Source organism: Aquarana catesbeiana, linkage group LG02 (assembly GCF_042186555.1).
Source record: "Aquarana catesbeiana isolate 2022-GZ linkage group LG02, ASM4218655v1, whole genome shotgun sequence".
Classification (NCBI taxonomy): domain Eukaryota; kingdom Metazoa; phylum Chordata; class Amphibia; order Anura; family Ranidae; genus Aquarana; species Aquarana catesbeiana.
In genome coordinates this window covers 380,532,264-380,552,678 of record NC_133325.1, presented here as the reverse complement: position 1 = coordinate 380,552,678, position 20,415 = coordinate 380,532,264, and the positions used below count along the sequence as shown (strand labels likewise).

The following is a 20,415-nucleotide window of genomic DNA, read 5'->3' as shown; positions in this document are numbered from 1 at the left end:
TATTTTATTGGGATTTTATGTGATAGACCAACACAAAGTGGCACATAATTGTGAAATGGAAGGAAAATGATGAATAGTTTTCAAAATGTTTTACAAATAAATATCTGAGAAGTGTGGCATGCATTTGTATTCAGCCCCCTTTACTCTGATACCCCTAACTAAAATCTAGTGGAACCGATTGTCTTCAAAAGTCACCGGGGCCGCGCGCAAGTGGCTCAGGGGGCCAACTTGGAGAAGCCTGCCTGCTTTTCTAATCTCTCTCCATAGATATCAGCTGTCGCAATCAACAGCACCAGCTGATTGGAGGATGAGGAATATTTAAGACACATCTCAGAGCACATCCTGTGTCCATCGCATTTGGCCGCTGGATGTCAGGACATGTGCTCTCACAAACAATCTGATCAAGGTAAGACCTTACTTTATAATTATTTAACCAACTGTGTTATATAGCATATACTGGGACTCTGCTGATTTTTAGACAAGTCCAAACCGCTTTAATACTGGTGCCACAAGCTGTCAGTTTATGTGTTACATTACAAACTTCAGTATATACTTAACCTAATTGACTTTGCCACATAATCAGAATGTCAACGGTATGATATACACTGTTCATAATATACCAATAGTAACTATGTAGCTCAGTGAAACACTAATTAAGCAATCTTGTCTGCTCTTTATAGACCCTTTACCATACAGTTAAAAGTATCCTCAATAGCCACCATGTCAATGGCTGCACAGCTAATTGATTGTTGCATATATATTGTTTTTTTCAGCTGAGACCAGCTCTCCATTAATAGAGCCCCTTTTTCTGCTCTGGCTCTCTTCCAATTACTATATCCCACAATTATATACTTCTATCTGCAGGACTTCTCTACTTTTTGACCTCAGTGAGTCTCTCTGGCCAATTTCCTCTGTGGGGTCCAGAAGAGGCTAAGAATCGGTTATTTGGAATTGATACACTATGCAGTATTAAGATTCCCTTTGATGGTTAAGACATTGGAGCAGAAAGTCAGAAAGCACAGTCCTTTTTATGGTTTCTTTGTTTTTAATTGCAAAATGATGGAATGTTAATGTTACACCATCACAACATATGCAAGTGTATCTTCTAATTTTTGTACAATCGTCACCAATAACATTATATGCACACCTTATACTGTTATGTCATACTTACTTCTCTAAAAATTATATTATAGGTATATTTTCCTCTTCAAAATACACCCCCCCGAAGAAGGAGATATCTGTACTCCGAAACGCATCAGGTGCAAGAGGATCATATTTGTTATGCTTATAGATGGTGACAATGTTATAGATGTATAATACATTCCATATTTCACGTGTCTGTTTTATCTAATATGTTAAATAAATAATTTTCTACCAAGATACTCATGCAAACTGTATACTCCTATTTCAGTTATGTGTGTCTTAAAAGTCCACCATAGGGTTTTTTTGCTTTGGCTTTATTATTGGATTTGGCACTCTAATATGGATATAATTACCATTTCATATTTCTAGAATATTTGGTAGTAGATACCGTTCTCTGCTTTTTTTGGTAATATATGTGTAATATTAAATTATATAGACAAATAAAATACGTTCTTTTTTATCAAGATAGGGACATATTAACATATAGAGGACTTTTTTTGGACAGCATGACAAATTTTACAGGTAGTGACTGGGACTCCCTCACTAAGGAATACCTTAAAGAATTTGGGGATAATGAACAAGTAGATTCGGAAATCTCATCTCTATTTTTTAGATTATCTAAAACCTTAGAAAAGAAATCGTCGTTATTTTGGCATGTCAGATCATTTCAAGATTATAAAAAGGAAGACATTAACCCGCTGGGAATGAGAGTCCAGATGTCCCAACCTTGGGAGGGTCTGGACTCTGAGTTCAAGAAAAACTGGGAAAAAGTATTACGTGCATCAGTTTCACTGCCTTAGTAATTACTACAGCCGTTTCATCTGAGGGAAATCCTAAAACATTCCCTGTTGGGGCACCTTGAGGACTGGAGTTGAGTAACACTGCTCTAATCTATCATCTGTTTCTCCTCAGGCACCCTATAAGCACAAAACTGGACAGAGCACTAAACGTCAATATTATGGCGATCCCACACAAGGCCAAAAAGCCAAAAAAACAAGTTCGAACATTGTCCATATTTCATCTCAGTCTACAACACCAACAAATGAGAAAGGAATGCCGCTCACTAAGCCTCCCGACCTCAACAGGTGCTCCCGCCCTACTGTGAACTCTCAGGTGCTGGCTCTGCACAAGTCTGTAGAAACAAGAATGTCCTGGACTGCCGCACTCCGTAGAAAAGGCATCTTTATTATGAAAAATAGAATAAAACCAACATAGCAGTCAAATCAAACATGGACAAAACAGGGATCAATAGCTAACGCATTTCACATTGTTTGATGCTTACTCATAGCTAATAAAGATGCCTTTTCTATGGAGTGCGGCAGTCCAGGACATTCTTGTTTCTACAACACCAACAGTTGGGCAAAATTCAACTAACTCTATGGTACAAGGTAATGTACAAACTTTGGTGAAGGGTAATCTTTCTGCACAAAAATCACAAATGGGAGAATCTACCTCCCAATCCAACACTTCATCTTCTAATTTATTAGACTTGACTCTCAATGATACTTCTTTTTTAGAATGGATTTTAGTGGGCGCCAAGCCATCACAGTCCAATCTCAACACAGACACACAAGTGACACTATAACACCTATTGAGGATATAACACCTATTGAGGATTTGAAATCACAGGAAAGAAAAGATCTAAATATAATTAAATTCTCTTCATACAATCTGTCTGAAGATGAAATGATAGTCCTTCAAAAAGGACTACATTTCTGTCCCAGTCAAGATTTGGATAAATTTAAAAAAATATATAAGGATCTCCAACTATTTCTCTGCAAATTGAGTCTAAAAAAAACTATATAAAAAATGAGAGGTGAGTACGGATCGTACTCCACAAGAAAATAAAGCACTTGATCAGTTCATTTCCCTCTTGGAGGAAAATGACCCAGCTAATCTCATCGATTGCATTGACCTCTCACAGATACTGGAACTAGTGGAGGAACAAAGTCAATCTACTAAAACAAATCCAAATAAATGTCCAGCTCCGGGTGCTAATCTGAATGCAGCTGCATTTCTTAAATTAGTAATTAAAGATTTAGAAAAATTAAAAATACGCACAAAACATCCTACAAACATAAATGATAAAGAAGCCCTAGCGCTGAGACAACTCTTTGACAATAACCTAATTACTATTAAACCCACAGATAAAGGCAGTAACATTGTTTTACTAGACAATGAAAAATATATCAACATGTGTAACAAAATCCTCAAAAAATCGAGACTGGTACCGCCGCTTTACGGCAGACATTGTGGAGAAATACAATAAGGAATTCTACTTATTAGTAGACACTGCCTATCTTAATAATATGATAACAAAAAGTACATGGGATTTCATTAGGAATAATTTCCCTCGAGTCCCTACCTTTTATGCACTCTCCAAAATTCACAAAGACGCAGTAAATCTGCCCGGAGGACCTATTATTTCAGGGATAGGTGCAATCCGTGAAAACGCTAGTAAGTTGGTAGATGAATATTTGAGACGCTATGTTACATCCCTACCTTCCTATGTAAAGGATACTTTTCATTTTTTACAAATCTTAGACAACCTGTGCATCCCTGATTATTCAATTCTAGTCACGACAGATGTTGAAGCGCTATATAGTTCAATCCCCCACGAAAAAGGTCTGACAACTATAAAACACATTTTACATCAGGGAGGCAACATAGACCCAACTTACAATGAATGAATTCTCTTTGTTGGAATTTGTTCTCGGAGATAATGTCTTTACTTTCAATGGCTCCCACTTCCTCCAGGTGCAGGGGGTTGCGATGGGGACTTGCTGTGCCCCATCATATGCCAACCTGTATCTAGAGGAGTGGGAGAAAATGTTTCTAGCAGATGAGTCACTGTCAATGTACACGGATCACATCCTTGGATGGTACCGGTACATCGACAATGTTTTCATCATCTGGGATGGATCACTAGATTTACACCAGCAATGCCTAGACAGAGTGAACAAAAATGAGTTTTATCTTGGATTCACCATGTCCTATGATAAGGAATGTATTACATTTCTAGATGTGGAAGTATATAGAGGAGAGGGAGGCACCCTTTGCAGTAAACTATATAGAAAGCCTACAGCTGGCAACACGATACTGCATGCCTCAATCTTTTATCCAAAGGCTTTAATAGATTCAATACCATACAATCAATATCTAAGCATAAGACGTAATTGCTCAGACAATAATATCTACAAAATAGAGTCTACAAGATAGACTTCTATTAAGAAGCTATTCTCACACCTCCTTAAAAAAAAATCATATAAATGATCATCTCTACAATCCAGATAAAAATTACTCTATTCACAAAATCTAAGCGATGCCAACCCCTTAAGAATTATCACAAAATATACAAATCATCAAGATAGAATTAAAACAATTGTGGAGAGATACTGGCATATGCTATCATTCGATCCATCACTGGGACAATTTGTCTCTGCAACACCACTTTTCACCTTCAAAAGAGCTGAACATCTGTTAGGGATAGAGTTGTCAACAGGGAATTTAAAGGAGAAGCTAGTAAAAAGCATTGCAAATACAAAGGAACCTACATGTGTGGGGCATGCAACTATTGCAAATATATGTATACACAAAAAAAATACCATTCTTCCAAATGGCCAAATTTTTCATCCAAACATTTTTCAAACTACAGAACTATTGGAGTTATATATATTTTGTGATGCGATTGTGGCTGCTTCTATATCGGAAAAACAAAACTTAAGATTTGGAGGAGGACATACAGGCATATTAAAATATGCAGGTATGCATTCCAGATCTGCCTCTTGGTTCGATATGCCAAGATAGGTGGGTGGGTGGGAAATTCATAAACATCAAATTTTTGATACTGGTCGTATACATCCCAGCTCCAGGGGAGGGGACTGGAACAAAGTCCTTCTCCAATGGAGCTGCGTTGGATCCATAACCTGAAAGCTACACAGCCACCAGGGTTAAATTAGTCTATTTGCTTTAAACCATTCCTCGAGGGGTTTTCATCTGGAGGAATGGAAAAATGATTAGTACTTTGCTGACCTGGACTCCCATGGCCATTAAGTTGCAGCCCTATGCAGCCCTAGCTGTTAAAATGAAATTAAATTGTAATACTATTTTGAATTTTACTATTTTTTAATTAATTTTTCATTCACCTTTTTATCACTCACCATCATTTTTTGTCATTTTTACAGTTTAACTTCACATAAGGGTTTCCTTATCCACCATCACAATTTTTCACATTGTGACCCCTGTGGGGCGCTGTTCATGTTGGTCTGTTGTCTGCCGCACCGTGTCCCTTCATCTCCCGTGTGGGGCTTTTGCGACTTGGTCTGGGAATTGCACGCCCACACCACCGCTGCGAGGACCCTCATATAAGTGTCTGGGCAGGCTGGGTCCATGCGGGGACCTCTCCTGTCCAGGGCTAGTTTTGTTTTTTTGTTTTTTTCTAAACATTACTATATCCTTTATTTATAGACTATTACTACGGTTTTTGCTCCTGATGATAGGCATAAAGGCCTTGAAACACGTAGAGCCAACAACAACCTAGTATACACATCTATGAATTCTTGATGGCCGTTCCAATTCATTTGTCCATTCTTTGTACCTTATTTTCAGTGAGATTTTTGCTTGTTCTTAATCTGCATATTTTACCAAATTTATCTATGTAAACATGTTATAATCACTCCATGTATTCTATATCATGTATCGATTTCTTTTTGGAGTGTTGATTTATGTATATTCTCCGGCTTTTATGATTTGTAAAGTTATACAAATGTTTATATATAGCAAAATGCATAGAATTATTTGATATAAAAACTTTATGACAACTTAAATTAATTAAAAGCTATTTTTACTCCATTCTATTATTGCTTCCGTGTGCTTCATGGAAAGTCCCGCTACTTGCTTTCTCTATTGAATATTACCGTGCCGGGATGGAGGAGGGGACCTGAACGGCCCTGTTATACCTCATTAAAAGTCCCATTCAAATCCTCTTTCTTATATAGGAATATCCCACAATTATATACTTCTATCTGCAGGATTTCTCCACCTTTTGACCTCAGTGAGTCTCTCTAGCCAATTTTGTCTGTGGGGTCCAGAAGAGGCTGAGAATTTGGAATTGATACACTATGCCGTATTAAGATTCCTTTGATGGTTAAGACATTGGAGCAGAAAGTCAGAAAGCACAATCCTTTTTATGGTTTCTTTGTTTTTAATTGCAAAATGATGGAATGTTAATGTTACATCATCACAACATATGTAAGTGTATCTTCTAATTTTTGTACAATTGTCACCGATAACATTATATGTACACCTTATATTGTTATGTCATACTTACTTCTCTACAAATTATATTATAGATATTTTATTTTTATTTATTTATTTCTGGTACTTATATAGTGCCATCAATTTACGCAGCGCTTTATATATACATTGTACATTCACATCAGTCCCTACCCTCAAGGAGCTTACGATCTAAAGTCCCTAACTCACATTCATACATACTAGGGACAATTTAGACAGGATCCAATTAACCTACCAGCATGTCTTTGGAGTGTGGGAGGAAACCGGAGTACCCAGAGGAAACTCACGCAGGCACAGGGAGAACATGCAAACTCCAGGCAGGTAGTGTCATGGTTGGGATTCGAACCAGCGACCCTTCTTACTGCTAGGCGAAAGTGCTATCTACGACACCACTGCGCCGCCCTAGATATATTTTCCTCTTGAAAATACACCCCTGAAGAAGGAGATATCTGTACTCCGAAATGCGTCGGGTGCAAGAGGATCATATTTGTTATGCTTATAGATGGTGACCATGTTATAGATGTATAATACATTCCATATTTCACGTGTCTGTTTTATCTAATATGTTAAATGAATAATTTTCTACTAAGATACTCATGTATACTCCTACTTCAGTTGTGTGTGCCTTAAAAGTCCACCATAGGGGTTTTTCCTTTGGCTTTAATATTGCATGTGGCACCCTAATACGGATATAATTACCGTTTCATATTTCTAATTAGTAAATAGAGTCCACCTGTGTTTAATTTAATCTCAGTATGAATACAGATGTTCTGTGAAGCCCTCAGAGATTTGTTAGAGAACGTTAGTGAACAAACAGCATCACGAAGGCCAAGGAACACACCAGACAGGTCAGGGATAAAGTTGGGAGAAGTTGAAAGCATGTTATAAAAAAATATCCCAAGCTTTGAACATTTCATGGAGCATTGTTCAATCCATCATCTGAAAATGGAAAGAGTATGGCACAACTGTAAACCTACCAAGACATGGCCGTCCACCTAAACTGACAAGCCAAGCAGGGAGAGCATTAATCAGAGAAGCAGCCAAGAGGCCCATGGTAACTCTGGAGGCACTGCAGAGATCCTCAGCTCAGATGGGAGAATCTGACAACTATTAGTCGTGCAATCCACAAATCTGGCCTTTATGGAACAGTGGCAAAAAGTCATGTTTGCAGTTTACGAGAAGCCATGTGGGGGACACAGCAAACATGTGGAAGAAGGTGCTTTTGTCAGATGAGACCAAAATTGATCTTTTTGGCCTAAAAGCAAATCGCTATGTGTGGCAGAAAACTAACACTGCACATCACCCTGGACACACCATCCCTACCGTGTAATATGGTGTGGGGATGCTTTTCTTCAGCAGAGACAGGGAAGCTGGTCAGAGTTGATGGGAAGATGGATGGAGCCAAATACAGGGCAATCTTAGAAGAAAACCTGTTGGAGTCTGCAAATGACTTGAGACTGGGGCAGAGGTTCATCTTCCAGCAGGACAACAACCCTAAACATACAGCCAGAGCTACAATGAAATGGTTTAGATCAAAGCATATTCATGTTTTAGAATGGCCCGTCAAAGTCCAGACTAAAATCCAATTCAGAATCTGTGGCAAAAAATTGCTGTTCACAGATGCTCTCCATCCAATCTGACAGAGCTTGAGCTATTTTGCAAAGAAGAATGGGCAAAAATGTCAATCTCTAGATGTGCAAAGCTGGTAGAGACATCACCAAAAAGACTTGGAGCTGTAAAGGTGGTTCTACAAAGTGTTGACTCAGGGGGGCTGAATACAAATGCACGCCACACTTTTCACATATTTATTTGTAAAAAAAAAATTGAAAACCATTTATCATTTATCTTCCACTTCACAATTATTTGCCACTTTATGTTGGTCTATCACATAAAATCCCAACAAAATATATTTACGTTTTTGGTTGTAACATGACAAAATGTGGAAAATTTAAAGGGGTATGCATACTTTCTCAAGGCACTGTATGTACAGTATGTAAGGCTCATACAGTATATGCTTTGCTCCAGTGCTTCATCAACTTTAGTGCAACTGAAGCCCAGGAAGTTCTTCCAAAACCTTCCATGACATAACAGTAAAAAATGTATACATTCATACAATAAAAGTATGGGAATGAACAATATGTAAATAAATGAGTTAAAAAAAGAGTAGCCAGTGATAAAGAATTGTGACTATAATTTGAATACAAACAGTGACAAAAAAATATTTAGATCTATTTAAAGTTTTTCTTTCTCATTCTTGCAGTTTTTTTCATTTATCTCTCCTTATTTCTCCTTCCCTTGAGGGATTTTTACACCAATTTAGATTTTCTTTAAAATGTTGTCAGTTTTATAGGGGTTGGTGTGGATGAATTGATTTGCTAATTAACATGTTTTTAATAAAGCTTATTATTAGAGATATGCAAATGTAGCCAATTATGTACCTTGGAACTGCAGCCAAACAGAAAAGACCTGATACTGTCATGTGATGAATGACTGGAGCTTCAAAGTTTCTGATTGGTCAAAGGTTGTGTTTACACATTATATTAATCACTTGCTTACTGGGCACTTTCACCCCCTACTTGGCCAGGCCAATTTTCAGCTTTCAGCGCTACCACACTTTGAATGACAATTGCACGGTCATGCAACACTGTACTCATATGACATTTTCATCTTTTTTTTCTTGTATTCAGAAATAAGATGGAGCTTTATTTTGTTGGTATTTAATCACCACTGGGATTTTTTTTTTTTTTTTTGCTAAACAAAAAAAGATTGAAAACTGTTATAAAAAAAAAAAAAATGTTTTTTTAGTTTGTTAGAAAATTTAGCAAATTAGTAATTTTTCGCCTTCACTGATGTGAGGTAGTGAGACTGCACTTATGGGCACTGATAGGCTACACTGATGGGCACTGATGAGGCAGAACTGATGGACACTGATGAGGTGGCACTGATAGGTGACACTGGTGAGGAGGCACTGATGATCAGTGCCCTTTAGTTCAGGTAATAGTAGCACGCCATTTCTATAATAAAAAAAAGGTTCCCTACTTTCCATTTGACTCACAGAGTATGGGAAGCAGTACGAAATATTATCCAACATAAGGGATGTATGAAACAGATGCCCATATGGAATAATTACTGCCTCTATGAATTAAATAAATTATCGGAATATTTAGACTGGAAAAAGGCGGGCATAATATTGCTGTATCAGTTATATGAAGGGGACATTTTACTTCCTTTTAATATATTGAAAGACCGGTATCAGCTAACAAATAAAAACTTTTATCAATACCTCCAAATACGTCATGCATTACAGATCCAAAGCTCAAAACGTCAATTACAGTATGAATACTCTAAAATATTAACAAAGGCAACCTCGGCTGCCTGTATGAAAAGAGGATTAATAGGAGATCTTTATACTAATTTACAAATAATAGAGAATATCAAAAAACATAAAAATAGCTTTGCTCGGTGGCAAGAAGATATAGAGGGTTTAGATGAGGAGGACACGTGCCCTTGAAACACTTCCTATGACATCCTTCTTGCCATCTCAAAGGCTATCTCAGCTTTTTATTATACATAGGGCTCATTATACTCCACAAAAACTTTATGCCTGGGGAAAATATATAACACCACTATGTCCACGATGCTCTCTAGTCAATGGTTCCCTTATCCACACGCTCTGGTAATGTCCAAAGCGTCATCGTTATTGGGAAAAAGTATTCATAACCTAAAACTTAGTATGCTCAACTGATATAATAAGGACGCCCAAACTGGCATTACTGGGTATAATACCTGATGGAGCATTACCATTAGAAATGCATATTATGTGGATGAGATCCCTATAATTAGCACGTAAAGTTATTCTACAAAAATGGACATCCTCTGATTCTCCAACCCATAAACAATGGGTTGAGAACACTCAATTATATACTTAAGAGAAAAATTAACTTACAAACATAGAAGCACACCCCAAAGATTTAATAAAATATTGTTACATTGGAAAGAACCTACTAATGAATTATATGATGGTTTGTCTAGTAGAGAGGAGTGAAGGTAGAGGAGATAGACGGGAGTAAGGAGTAGTAGTAGAAGAGAGAAGCATAGAGGGTGTAAAAGAAAGACAACTTGTTGCTGCTTGGAGGAAATGGCTATAACTTGATGAATGACACTGGGGGAATTCAGGATGTTGTGCAGAGTGTACTTATAATTTTAGTAAGTTCTATTCATCATATGCTAAGTCACCCGGAGAGGTACAAAGTATGTTTGGTTTATGTCTTTGTTTTCCATTTGACTTTTTATTTTATGATATGATATGGACTAATTTGTTATATTTGTTTATATGTTTTTGAAAAAATAATAAAAAAAGTATTTGATTAAAAAAAAAAAAATATGATCAGTGCCCTGATTATCTGTATACATGTCCCCTGTGACACTGGCCAATTACTGGCTCTGCTTTCCTCATGCTGTGACAGCATGTGTGGAAAGTACTGCCGATAACCAGCAAGTCTGTTTACCATGTGATCAGCTGTGTCCAATCCAGCTGATCACAGTGTAAAGGGCAGCTGTGATTGGCCCTTTACCCCGATCTGTAATCAGCTGTGTTGGAAGCACACAGCGATCACACAGTGTGCTGGATGCACACCCATGAACAATAAAGATGCTCTGTAGCCCTCTTTTGGTTATATTGTGGTATGTAAGTGGTTAAAGCAGCCCATAGATTACTTAATTTTCTTTCCTTCCACCACGGGTGGAAGCAGTGCTGTATTTAGGCCTAGGCCAACAAGGTCTAGGCCTAGGGCGGCACTTTGGGGGGGCAGCAACCCCGCCACGAAAACAAAGCATCTGCATCCTCCTCCCAACTCACGCATGCTGGGCCGCCATCCGAGGAGTACATCTGAATGACATTGCTATGGGAGTGCGGGGGGGAGGCGGACTGCACCCGAGTGACACCAGGAAGTAGTTGTAGTGGGTGCAGTCACTCCCCCTCATTGGCAAAGCGATGATAACTTAGGCAGCGGCACTGTGCCAGGGAGAGGAGAGCTGTGTACACAGTGGTTGTGTATTTCCCCCGCTCGCCCCCCTCCTTTCTCCTGTCAGCTGAAGTTGAACAGGAGAAGAGAGCGGCTCTAATCGTGTTCCCCTAAGCGCCGCCCGACTCTCTGCCTGCTCTGATTCCCTCCCCATTGGTCATAGCAGAGAGCCAATCAGAACACACGGGGGATGGGCTTTATGGGAAACGTAGTCCCAGAAGATTGACGGCCCCAGTATGTCCACAGACAGCAGGCTACAGTCCCCCAACATACATGCGCGGGGGGGACCTGGAACCCAGCAAACAGCAGAGTGCTACAGGGGAAGAAAAAGAGAGGACTGTGCTGGGGGAGGCCAGATAGAGCCACGCTGTACCCGCACCACCAGATAAAGATATGCTGTACCCGCACCACCAGAGAGGGAGCCACGCTGTATGCGCACCACCAGAGAGGGAGCCACGCTGTACCCGCACCACCAGAGAGGGAGCCACGCTGTACCTGCACCACCAGATAGAGCCACGCCGTACCCGCACCACCAGAGAGGGAGCCATGCTGTACCCCCTTCACCAGAGAGGGAGCCACGCTGTACCTGCACCACCAGATAGAGCCACGCTGTACCCCCACCACCAGAGAGGGAGCAATGCTGTACCCCCACCACCAGAGAGGGAGCCACGCTGTACCCCCACCACCAGAGAGGGAGCCACGCTGTACCCCCACCACCAGAGAGGGAGCCACGCTGTACCCCCACCACCAGAGAGGGAGCCACACTGTACCTGCACCACCAGAGAGAGAGCCACGCTGTACCTGCACCACCAGAGAGAGAGCCACGCTGTACCTGCACCACCAGATAGAGCCACACTGTACCCGTACCACCAGAGAGCCACGCTGAACCCACACCACCAGAGAGAGAGCCACACTGTACCCGCACCACCAGAGAGAGAGCCACGTTGTACCCGCACCACCAGAGAGGGAGCCACACTGTACCCGCACCATCAGTGAGAGAGCCACAGGATCACTGTTGCGGTTTCGCTGGGTCTGGTAAGAGGGCCTGTTGGCCATTATCCATTACTGTTCCTACAGACTGAGCCGTGCCTTACCTGCTATTCTCTAGGCCTTACTGACCACCACAACAACCCTCCCTGTCCTCCTCCCCCGATGTCCCTCTGTCTTCCTCAGATGAAGATGACAGGGCGGGTCTTAAAAAGGAAGGGGTGTGGCCTTGACAGTAAGGGGTGGGTCATATTTAAATTAGGGGATGCCCAACTTTAGTCAGGCCTAGGGCAGCACAAAACCTAAATACAACACTGGGTGGAAGGAAATAAAATCACTTGATTCCCCCCATCAACACAGTCAGTGTTGATGGAGGAATGCCTCCAGCAGCCCTATGCCCTGACAGGCTGGTTCTACCAAAGGCGATCAATGGTCCCTGCTGAACCAGCTGACATTCAATCCATGTATGTCCAGCTTAAGGCAACTGCAGGGCTGTTTCATTCATTTAAAGCAAAACTAAACTCTCTCAATCAACATAAATATTTTTGAATCCTTCTGCTACTAGCATTAGTAAATATATTAAAAAAGTACTTACCGGTATATTTTCTTGTTTTAACTTTTTTTTTTTTTTTTTACATTTCTTCAGTTTATTCCTGGTTTCTGGCCTAGCCAAAATGATACCTACCACAAGTCTTTTTTCTTTCATCTGGAGGAGGGGAGGAAGTAATTTATCAGCTAAGCACACCCCCCTGCCTGCTCACCTGGGCTAAGGGCATGATGTAAACGCTACTTGAATCATCTACCCTTACTCAAGGCATTTTTTGGTTTGTTTTTTAAAGAGATTTCTCAACAAAATTAAGCAAGGAACACAGATCTCTCTCTTCCTCCAGTTAAACCATTCCCTCCACAGTTAGAAATCACTCCCTAGGAGCACACTTAACCCTTTGATTAACCCCTTCCCTGCCAGTGTCATTTATACAGTGACTGTGCTTTTTTTTTTTTTTTTTTTAGCACTGATCACTGTATTAGTGTCACTGGACCTCAAAAAGTGTCACTTAGTGTTCAATTTTTCCACCACAATGTCGCAGTCCTGCTGAAAATCGCTGATCGCCACCATTACTAGTAAAACAAATTTAAGAAAATAAAAATGCCATAAAAATATCCCAGTGATTGTAGACGCGCAAACCAATCAATATACGCTTATTGGGATTTTTTTTACCAAAAATATGTAGAAGAATACACATTGGCCTAAATTGATGAAGTAATTAGATTTTTTAAATTTTTTTATTGGATGTGTTTTATAGTAAAAATTTATTTATTTTTTTCAAATTTGTCGGTCTTTTTTTGTTGTTAGTGCAAAAAATAAAAACGGCAGAGGTGATCAAATACCACCAAAAGAAAGCTCTATTTGTGGGAAAAAAAGGACATAAATTTTGTTTGGGTACAGTGTTGCATGAATGCCCAGTTGTCAGTTAAAGCGACGCAGTGCCGTATCGGAAAAAATGGCCTGGTGATGAAGGGGGTGAAACCTTCCGGGGCTGAAGTGGTTAAAATTGCTTTCCCCCATCCCCTTGAGCTGATGAAGGATCCAGTGCTCTTTTTTTTTTAAGGGGATGAGTGGGTATCTAAATGATAATGTCCAATCAAACATTATATTGTTTCCTTTTTTACCCTTTAATACATTTAGAAAACAAGAACCATCTTTTACCATATATTAAATAATAAAGCAACACATGGCTCAATCTTCCAAGTTACCTTTTTCTACCGAGCCAAATGTAGATTTCAGAACATCTGTTTGTGAAGTTGCGGGGTCAGGGATTATCATCGGTTTCACTCCAGCTCTTGTTCTAGCCTGGCAAAGTAAAATTTATATCAGGTGAGATATGTACAAATAATAACCTATCATACAGTATGTTGTAAGGAAGGGGTGCGGTATATCTAAACCTAAAAACAAAAATGTTATATAGTGCAGTTTTCTACTTTATGGATATGGTGATTTACATTATTTTATTTTTTAGGCTAAGTACATTATTGGCAAGCAAAGAAGCACTCGTTTACATAGGCGTACTTAAAGCGTTTGTAAACCCAACATTCCATATCTTATATATGCCTGCTGTACCATGTACTTGTATGAAAACGTATCTTGTTCTCTTTGTATTGCTTCATTTGTGTGAAATCCCTGGTGATCCTGCCAGTCCCTCTGCTTTCCTATTAAAAACTGACCACACTAGGCATGAGAACACACCGGTCAGTTCTCTTGCTGTGCTGGGAACTCAGCCTGCTTTGCTCCAATGATCAGACTTGTCCTGAAACACCCCCCTGCACAGCCATTCACTGGGAAGCTCAGTGTACTGCAGCTTCTCCTCCCTCAGCTCTTAGGCAGCTGAGAACAGAGGGAATGTAATCACTTAGAAAAAAGGGAAAACATGTATTTATATATTTTTTTAATATCTATACACAAATGTTTTCATTTCTGTTTAAAACAGAATGAGTTGTTTTACAAGGTGATCGTTTACAATCACTTTATGCATACACCTGTATGAGGGCTGTGCTTGACTGTATTCCGTCAGATTCGGCAACTCGTCAGATTTGGTAATTGAAGTGACGTTTTGTCAACTGCGGATGCGTACACGCGCCGTTCCCTCACCTGCGTATGTGTCCAACTGCTACCAGGTTGCCTAATCTGAAGGAACACCTACACTCAGAAGACAGCAGACGTCTTACTACACCCAGCTCCGTCTTTAATGTAACAGTAATTTTAGCAATAAAATGAGCGTATAGAAATAAATATAGTACATTAACATCTCTCATGCTGTTTGCATGTTTCATTTGTAAAGGCTAAAGGTTTAGCGCCTTCTTTTCACTACAGTGTTCTGTCAGATTAGGTAACCTGTTAGCGGGTGTATGCATGCGTAGCTGACGGAACTTCACTTCCATTACCTAATCTGATGGGCCGCCTAATCTGACGAAACACCTGTGCAAGAAAGCAGAGATGAAAAATAAAAATAATGCAGCCACCATATTTAAGGGCTGATAAGCTGCAGTATATTACACGTTTTGACTTTATTTTTGCACATGTGTTTAAAAAATTATTTTGGGCCTTAACAATAGCTGAAACCCCCAAACATTATATATTTTCTAATAGCAAAGACCCTGGAGAAAAAAAAAATGGTAGTTTGATATTGATATTAGCGCAATGGTTTATCAAGCACAAAATTTCAGTAAAAATACACTAATTTCAGGGCACGAAAACGCAATCAATACCCAATGTTTTCAGGTAAAGTATAAAAATGAGGCTGCAATAACTAGAGACCAAACATGTCAAGCTTTAAATCTGGGCATTCCCGCCAATTGACAACAAACTCCGGTACCCTATCTTTTGTATAGCCGATGCTTTAAAAGCCCCTACATACATATCTCTATGGTACACATCTGGTGGCGATGTCCCAAAGTACATAAATCTTGGATCAAAATATTTTTGTTTTTTTTATACATGAAATTACCAAAATAAATATTATTAAATCCCCTGAAATTGCTCTTTTTCAAAAACTTGATACAAGTTTACCTATACACACCAAATGCTTTATTTCTTATACAATCCTAGCCACTAGAATAACAATTGCACATTGTTGGAATCAATCTGGAACAACATCTGATTATGTTATACAAAAGTTAAACTGGGTTATGATCAACGATAAATTGACTTGCATTTTAAATAAACACCTAACTATTTTTGAAAATACGTGTCGCCCTTGGTTACATTATTCATGTTAGTATACTAGCGATTCGTGAAAGATAACCCTTAACTGACCTTATATTGCCCACATTTTTCTTCCGTTTCTTCCCTTTTTTTTATTAATTATATGTTTCTTTTAGCTTGATCAATTTTAAAAACACTATTCAATTGATTTGTGATTAATTACAATGATACTTTTTATACCACGAGAAAACTACTTTATATACTGATTCTAAAGATTTTAATATCTTACTTAAACGATGATATTAGTTTAATTGTTTGATTTTGTTAACAAAGCTGATATATCCCTACTTTTATTTTTTTATTAGGGATACATTTCAATGTGTTAATTATACTTTGTAGTCAGAGTCTTCACTTGGAAATGCGATAATAATCCTAACTACCAAGACCTGAGGTGTGCCTTGGCCTAGCTGGTCAGTATGCCTAAAAGAGGGCATACCCTGAATGAATATGAATGAAATGTAAATGAAATGATGAAAATATGGGGGAACGGGTGGGTGGGAACCCGGAAATGAAGCGATGAAGGATCTGATGTAGGAGGAGGAGGGATATATAGCCCTCAGACTCCACCTACAAATCCAGGCTAGCCTGTGGCCAGCCTTCAAACATGTCAAGAAAAAACAATACAATTCTTGAACTAAAAGCCCCTACAGGTCATTGTTTTAGAGTTAACTGTGAATATTGGCCTAGAATTATCACACTAACTTATACATGCACTGCGATATGTAACATTTGTATCACTAGCAACACTTTGTACATAGGCATCTCCAACTGGTGTGTTTACATTTGTGTCTGTGCATGTGTGTGTGTGTGTGGGGGGGTTATTTCACTAAAACTTTATTTATATAACTTGAGGACAAAAATCATACGCAATCCAATATTTTAAGACAGGTTTTCTTTAATTATACTGTGTCATGTCACTATGTCAAGAAAAAAACAATACCATTCTTGAACCTACAGGTCATTGGTTTAGAGTTAACTGTGAATATTGGCCTAGAAATATCGCACACACTTATGCATGCGCTGCAATATGTAACATTTGTATCACTAGCAATAGTTTTGTACATAGGCACCTCCAACTGGTGTGTTTACGTTTGTGTGTGTGTGCATGTGTGGGTGGGGAGGGGGGGGTGTTTATTTCACTAAAACTTTATTTAATTCACTTGGGGCCAAAAATCCTACATGATATAATATTTTAAGACAGGTTTTCTTTAATGAGATATCAGGGTCTTTTAGACCCCCAATGTCCCACCTCCCTTCCATTTAGGCTAATAACATACAGATCACAAAGGCCAGGGAAAGTGTTATCAGAAACCAGACATGACATTTTACACATCACTTCAAGGTTCATTCTAGCTAGAGAAGATCAGTGAATATATGTTTGCTGGTCTCTCTCCCCTCCACCTGGTGGCACAGGCCATGCAGGCCCCAGACCAGCAGGTTTTGCGGTGGAGCCCGAGAGGCATGGCGGGACAGGGGGTTGGGCCGAGGGCCCTGGTTGGTCATAGAAAATGACTGCAGCTGTCATTTGAAGATCTCCTGCTGCCACCGCCGCAGCTCTTATGGCAGTAGCAGTAAAAGGATCAATAGAAGATTGACCCTGAATAGAAGGGGCCCAGAATAGGAGATTTCACCAGCTGAATGTGCAGGTGGGGAGGGGGGTAGTCAAGTTGCTTTGCTCTGCATGAGCAAAGCACAGGTTCACTTTAAGTTTGACATCTGAGTAAGTTCATTACCTCTTCACAGACTTTGCGCCAGTTCATACGAAAGATATAGGGTATATAGATGAAGTTTTGCAGCAACATTGGTAAAAGAAATCCACTCCATAGACCTTGAAGACAAAACATACATTTGAAAAATATGTACTGTATGTCTATTAGCACCAAATGCTATTATAACTGCTTTGCAAAAAGAACCAAATTGTGAAATCAATTAGCATAAACAAATCAATTCAGATACAGTTATATCAGAAAACTATTTTCCTTGAGAATAAGTGTTGGGTTATTTAGGAATCTTTCTCTCCAATTATTATTCAGCACAATAACACTGCTATGAGGGCACATTTGTTAATTTTTGTTGCCACAAAACACAAAATAAAAAAAATCTTCCCCCTGCAATGTAAGAGCACAGTGTTCTAGTATGCATACTAGCACATTATAAAAGACTTACCTTAAAATGAAGCACTCCAGCGGCGAACTGTCACCGCTGACAGGGCTTCCATCTTTTCCCAGTCTTCCTTCCGGGTCTGCAGGCTCCAGCTGTTTGAATGGCCGAGCTGAGGTGACATCACTCCTGCGCATGCACACAGGACAGATCTCTCAGTGGATAGCATGTTGTCCATTGAGAGCACAGTGATCATGCGATGGTGACCCAGTGATCACGTGACATTACAAGGGGTGGGCTCTCTAGGTGATGTCACCGGATGGCCACGCCCCATGGCTTTATAAGAGATTACAGACAGTGGGTGACAACACAACGGAGGAAGACAGCCTTAGAAGAAGAGTGGCCTAACTGGTAACTGGCAGCAAGGAAGAAGACAGCACAAGAAGAAGACAGCTTGGAGAGAAGACAGCTCATGAAGAAGACAGCTCAGGGCTTCTTTTTTAATAAAGGACTTGTCAAAAAAAAGTTTTTTTAACATTTCACTGCTTTTTGAGGTGAATGGGTAGGGATACGATGGGGGGGGTGGGATCTAGGGGCCCAGATTCCAATAAGCCCTCGCCCGCAGACCCAGACAACCACAGCCCAGAGTTGTCAGGAAGAGGCCCTTGTCCCCATCAACATGGGGGCAAGGTGCTTTGGGGCGGTGGGGGGAAATCCTGCTGGCAGCTTATGACTCATTGGTTGTTAAGGACATGGTGGCCAGCTCCACCCCCCCCCCCCCTTAGCAACCAGCTATATACAGTGTTTAAACAGAAAAATAAAAACCGTAAAATGCAAAACACATCCAGAATTGCATCACAAACACAACACTCGCATTTCTGGTGCAATTCCATTAAATCTATTACAAGCAAAACACGGAAAAAAGTCCCCGACCCTTTCCAAAAAACACACCGGCTGCAAAACACAAAGCGCATAAATATGAAAGTATCACAGGAAACCATTTTTGAAATGCAAACTACAAAAAAAACGCATAGGTATGAACATAGAGGTGATGATGCATGCAACTATCACCTTGTTCCACTTACGCCGGCCATACTTGGATTGAAACTGGGCTTGGCCTAAATTTGATCCATGTAGGGGCAGACTGGTTGTATAGACGTCGATCTGCCAACTGACTTCTGTACATTCAACCGATTTAAAAATGTCTTCATGATAAGTGTGTTCTGATGGTGGGGAAGTCTCCCTGTTGTTAAAATACAAAGGCTCGGAGAGAGTGATTCCACCATCCACCTCAAATGTGTGGATGAGGAAATCTTGTCATTTCTTTTCATTCAACTTGCTGGTTAAGCACAAAAAAACAGACTGCCTTAGTCAGTCTGTTGTATATTTAATGTAACTTTATGGGGTTTTTTTATATTTTCTAATTATTGTTTTTCTAATTATTGTTCAAGTTTGGAGTTGCAAAAATTTCAGTATTCATTGGTAATCAAGCACTGGAGGTTCTTTCTTTTTTTTTTTCTCCGGCATCTTTTTAAAGGATAAGTTCACCTTTTGTAAGATGCTACATGTTACACCCATATTCAGGGTGGAACATGCTACAAATGTACCAACCCCCGTACCCCCCCCTATCCCCCGCTGCATAATTGAAAGAAAACATGGTCATACAGGGCTCTGTCCGGCCACGTCATTCATTCGCAGTGTTCAGTGAATGAATGGACACAACTACAGACAGCCTTTGCAGCTGTCGACTTGTAGTTCTAAATGAACTACCACAATGCTATTGAGTGCTGTGGTAGTTCACTGGTTCTTCTTGTCAGAGTTAAGTCCCGTACACACGATAAGAATATCGTACGAAAAATCCCGCTTTCGGATATATCGTTCGATAATCTAATCATTAGTACAGGTCTGTCGCGTCCGATTAAGGCCAGTCGTACGAAATTTATAGAAGGAACAAGATTGAAAATTTTTTCTGTTTGTGAACACAACGAACGATAATCGTATCAATGGTATGGTTATCGTACGAAAATAATAATATCGGGAATAGTAGTGCGCATGATCGGAAACCAACGAACGAACCGGAAACAAAACAAACCAAAGTAAACAAAC

The 20,415-nt window shown here is 39.7% G+C and overlaps 1 protein-coding gene and 1 long non-coding RNA gene across 2 annotated transcripts in view; one reads left to right on the top strand and one right to left on the bottom strand.

Moving 5' to 3' along the window:
• Window positions 1-5,955, top strand: part of LOC141128074 (uncharacterized) — a 60,359-nt gene extending 54,404 nt beyond the window's left edge. The window contains exon 3 of the long non-coding RNA XR_012241637.1: window positions 1,194-5,955. This is a non-coding gene — a long non-coding RNA (uncharacterized lncRNA). The remainder of the gene's footprint in view (window positions 1-1,193) is intronic.
• Window positions 1-20,415, bottom strand: part of LOC141128073 (multidrug and toxin extrusion protein 2-like) — a 373,391-nt gene that overhangs the window by 594 nt on the left and 352,382 nt on the right. The window contains exons 15-16 of the mRNA XM_073615140.1: window positions 17,943-18,037; window positions 14,205-14,301 (exon numbers count right to left, since the gene is read on the bottom strand). Of these exons, the coding sequence (XP_073471241.1) occupies window positions 14,205-14,301; window positions 17,943-18,037 (192 nt within the window). The remainder of the gene's footprint in view (window positions 1-14,204; window positions 14,302-17,942; window positions 18,038-20,415) is intronic.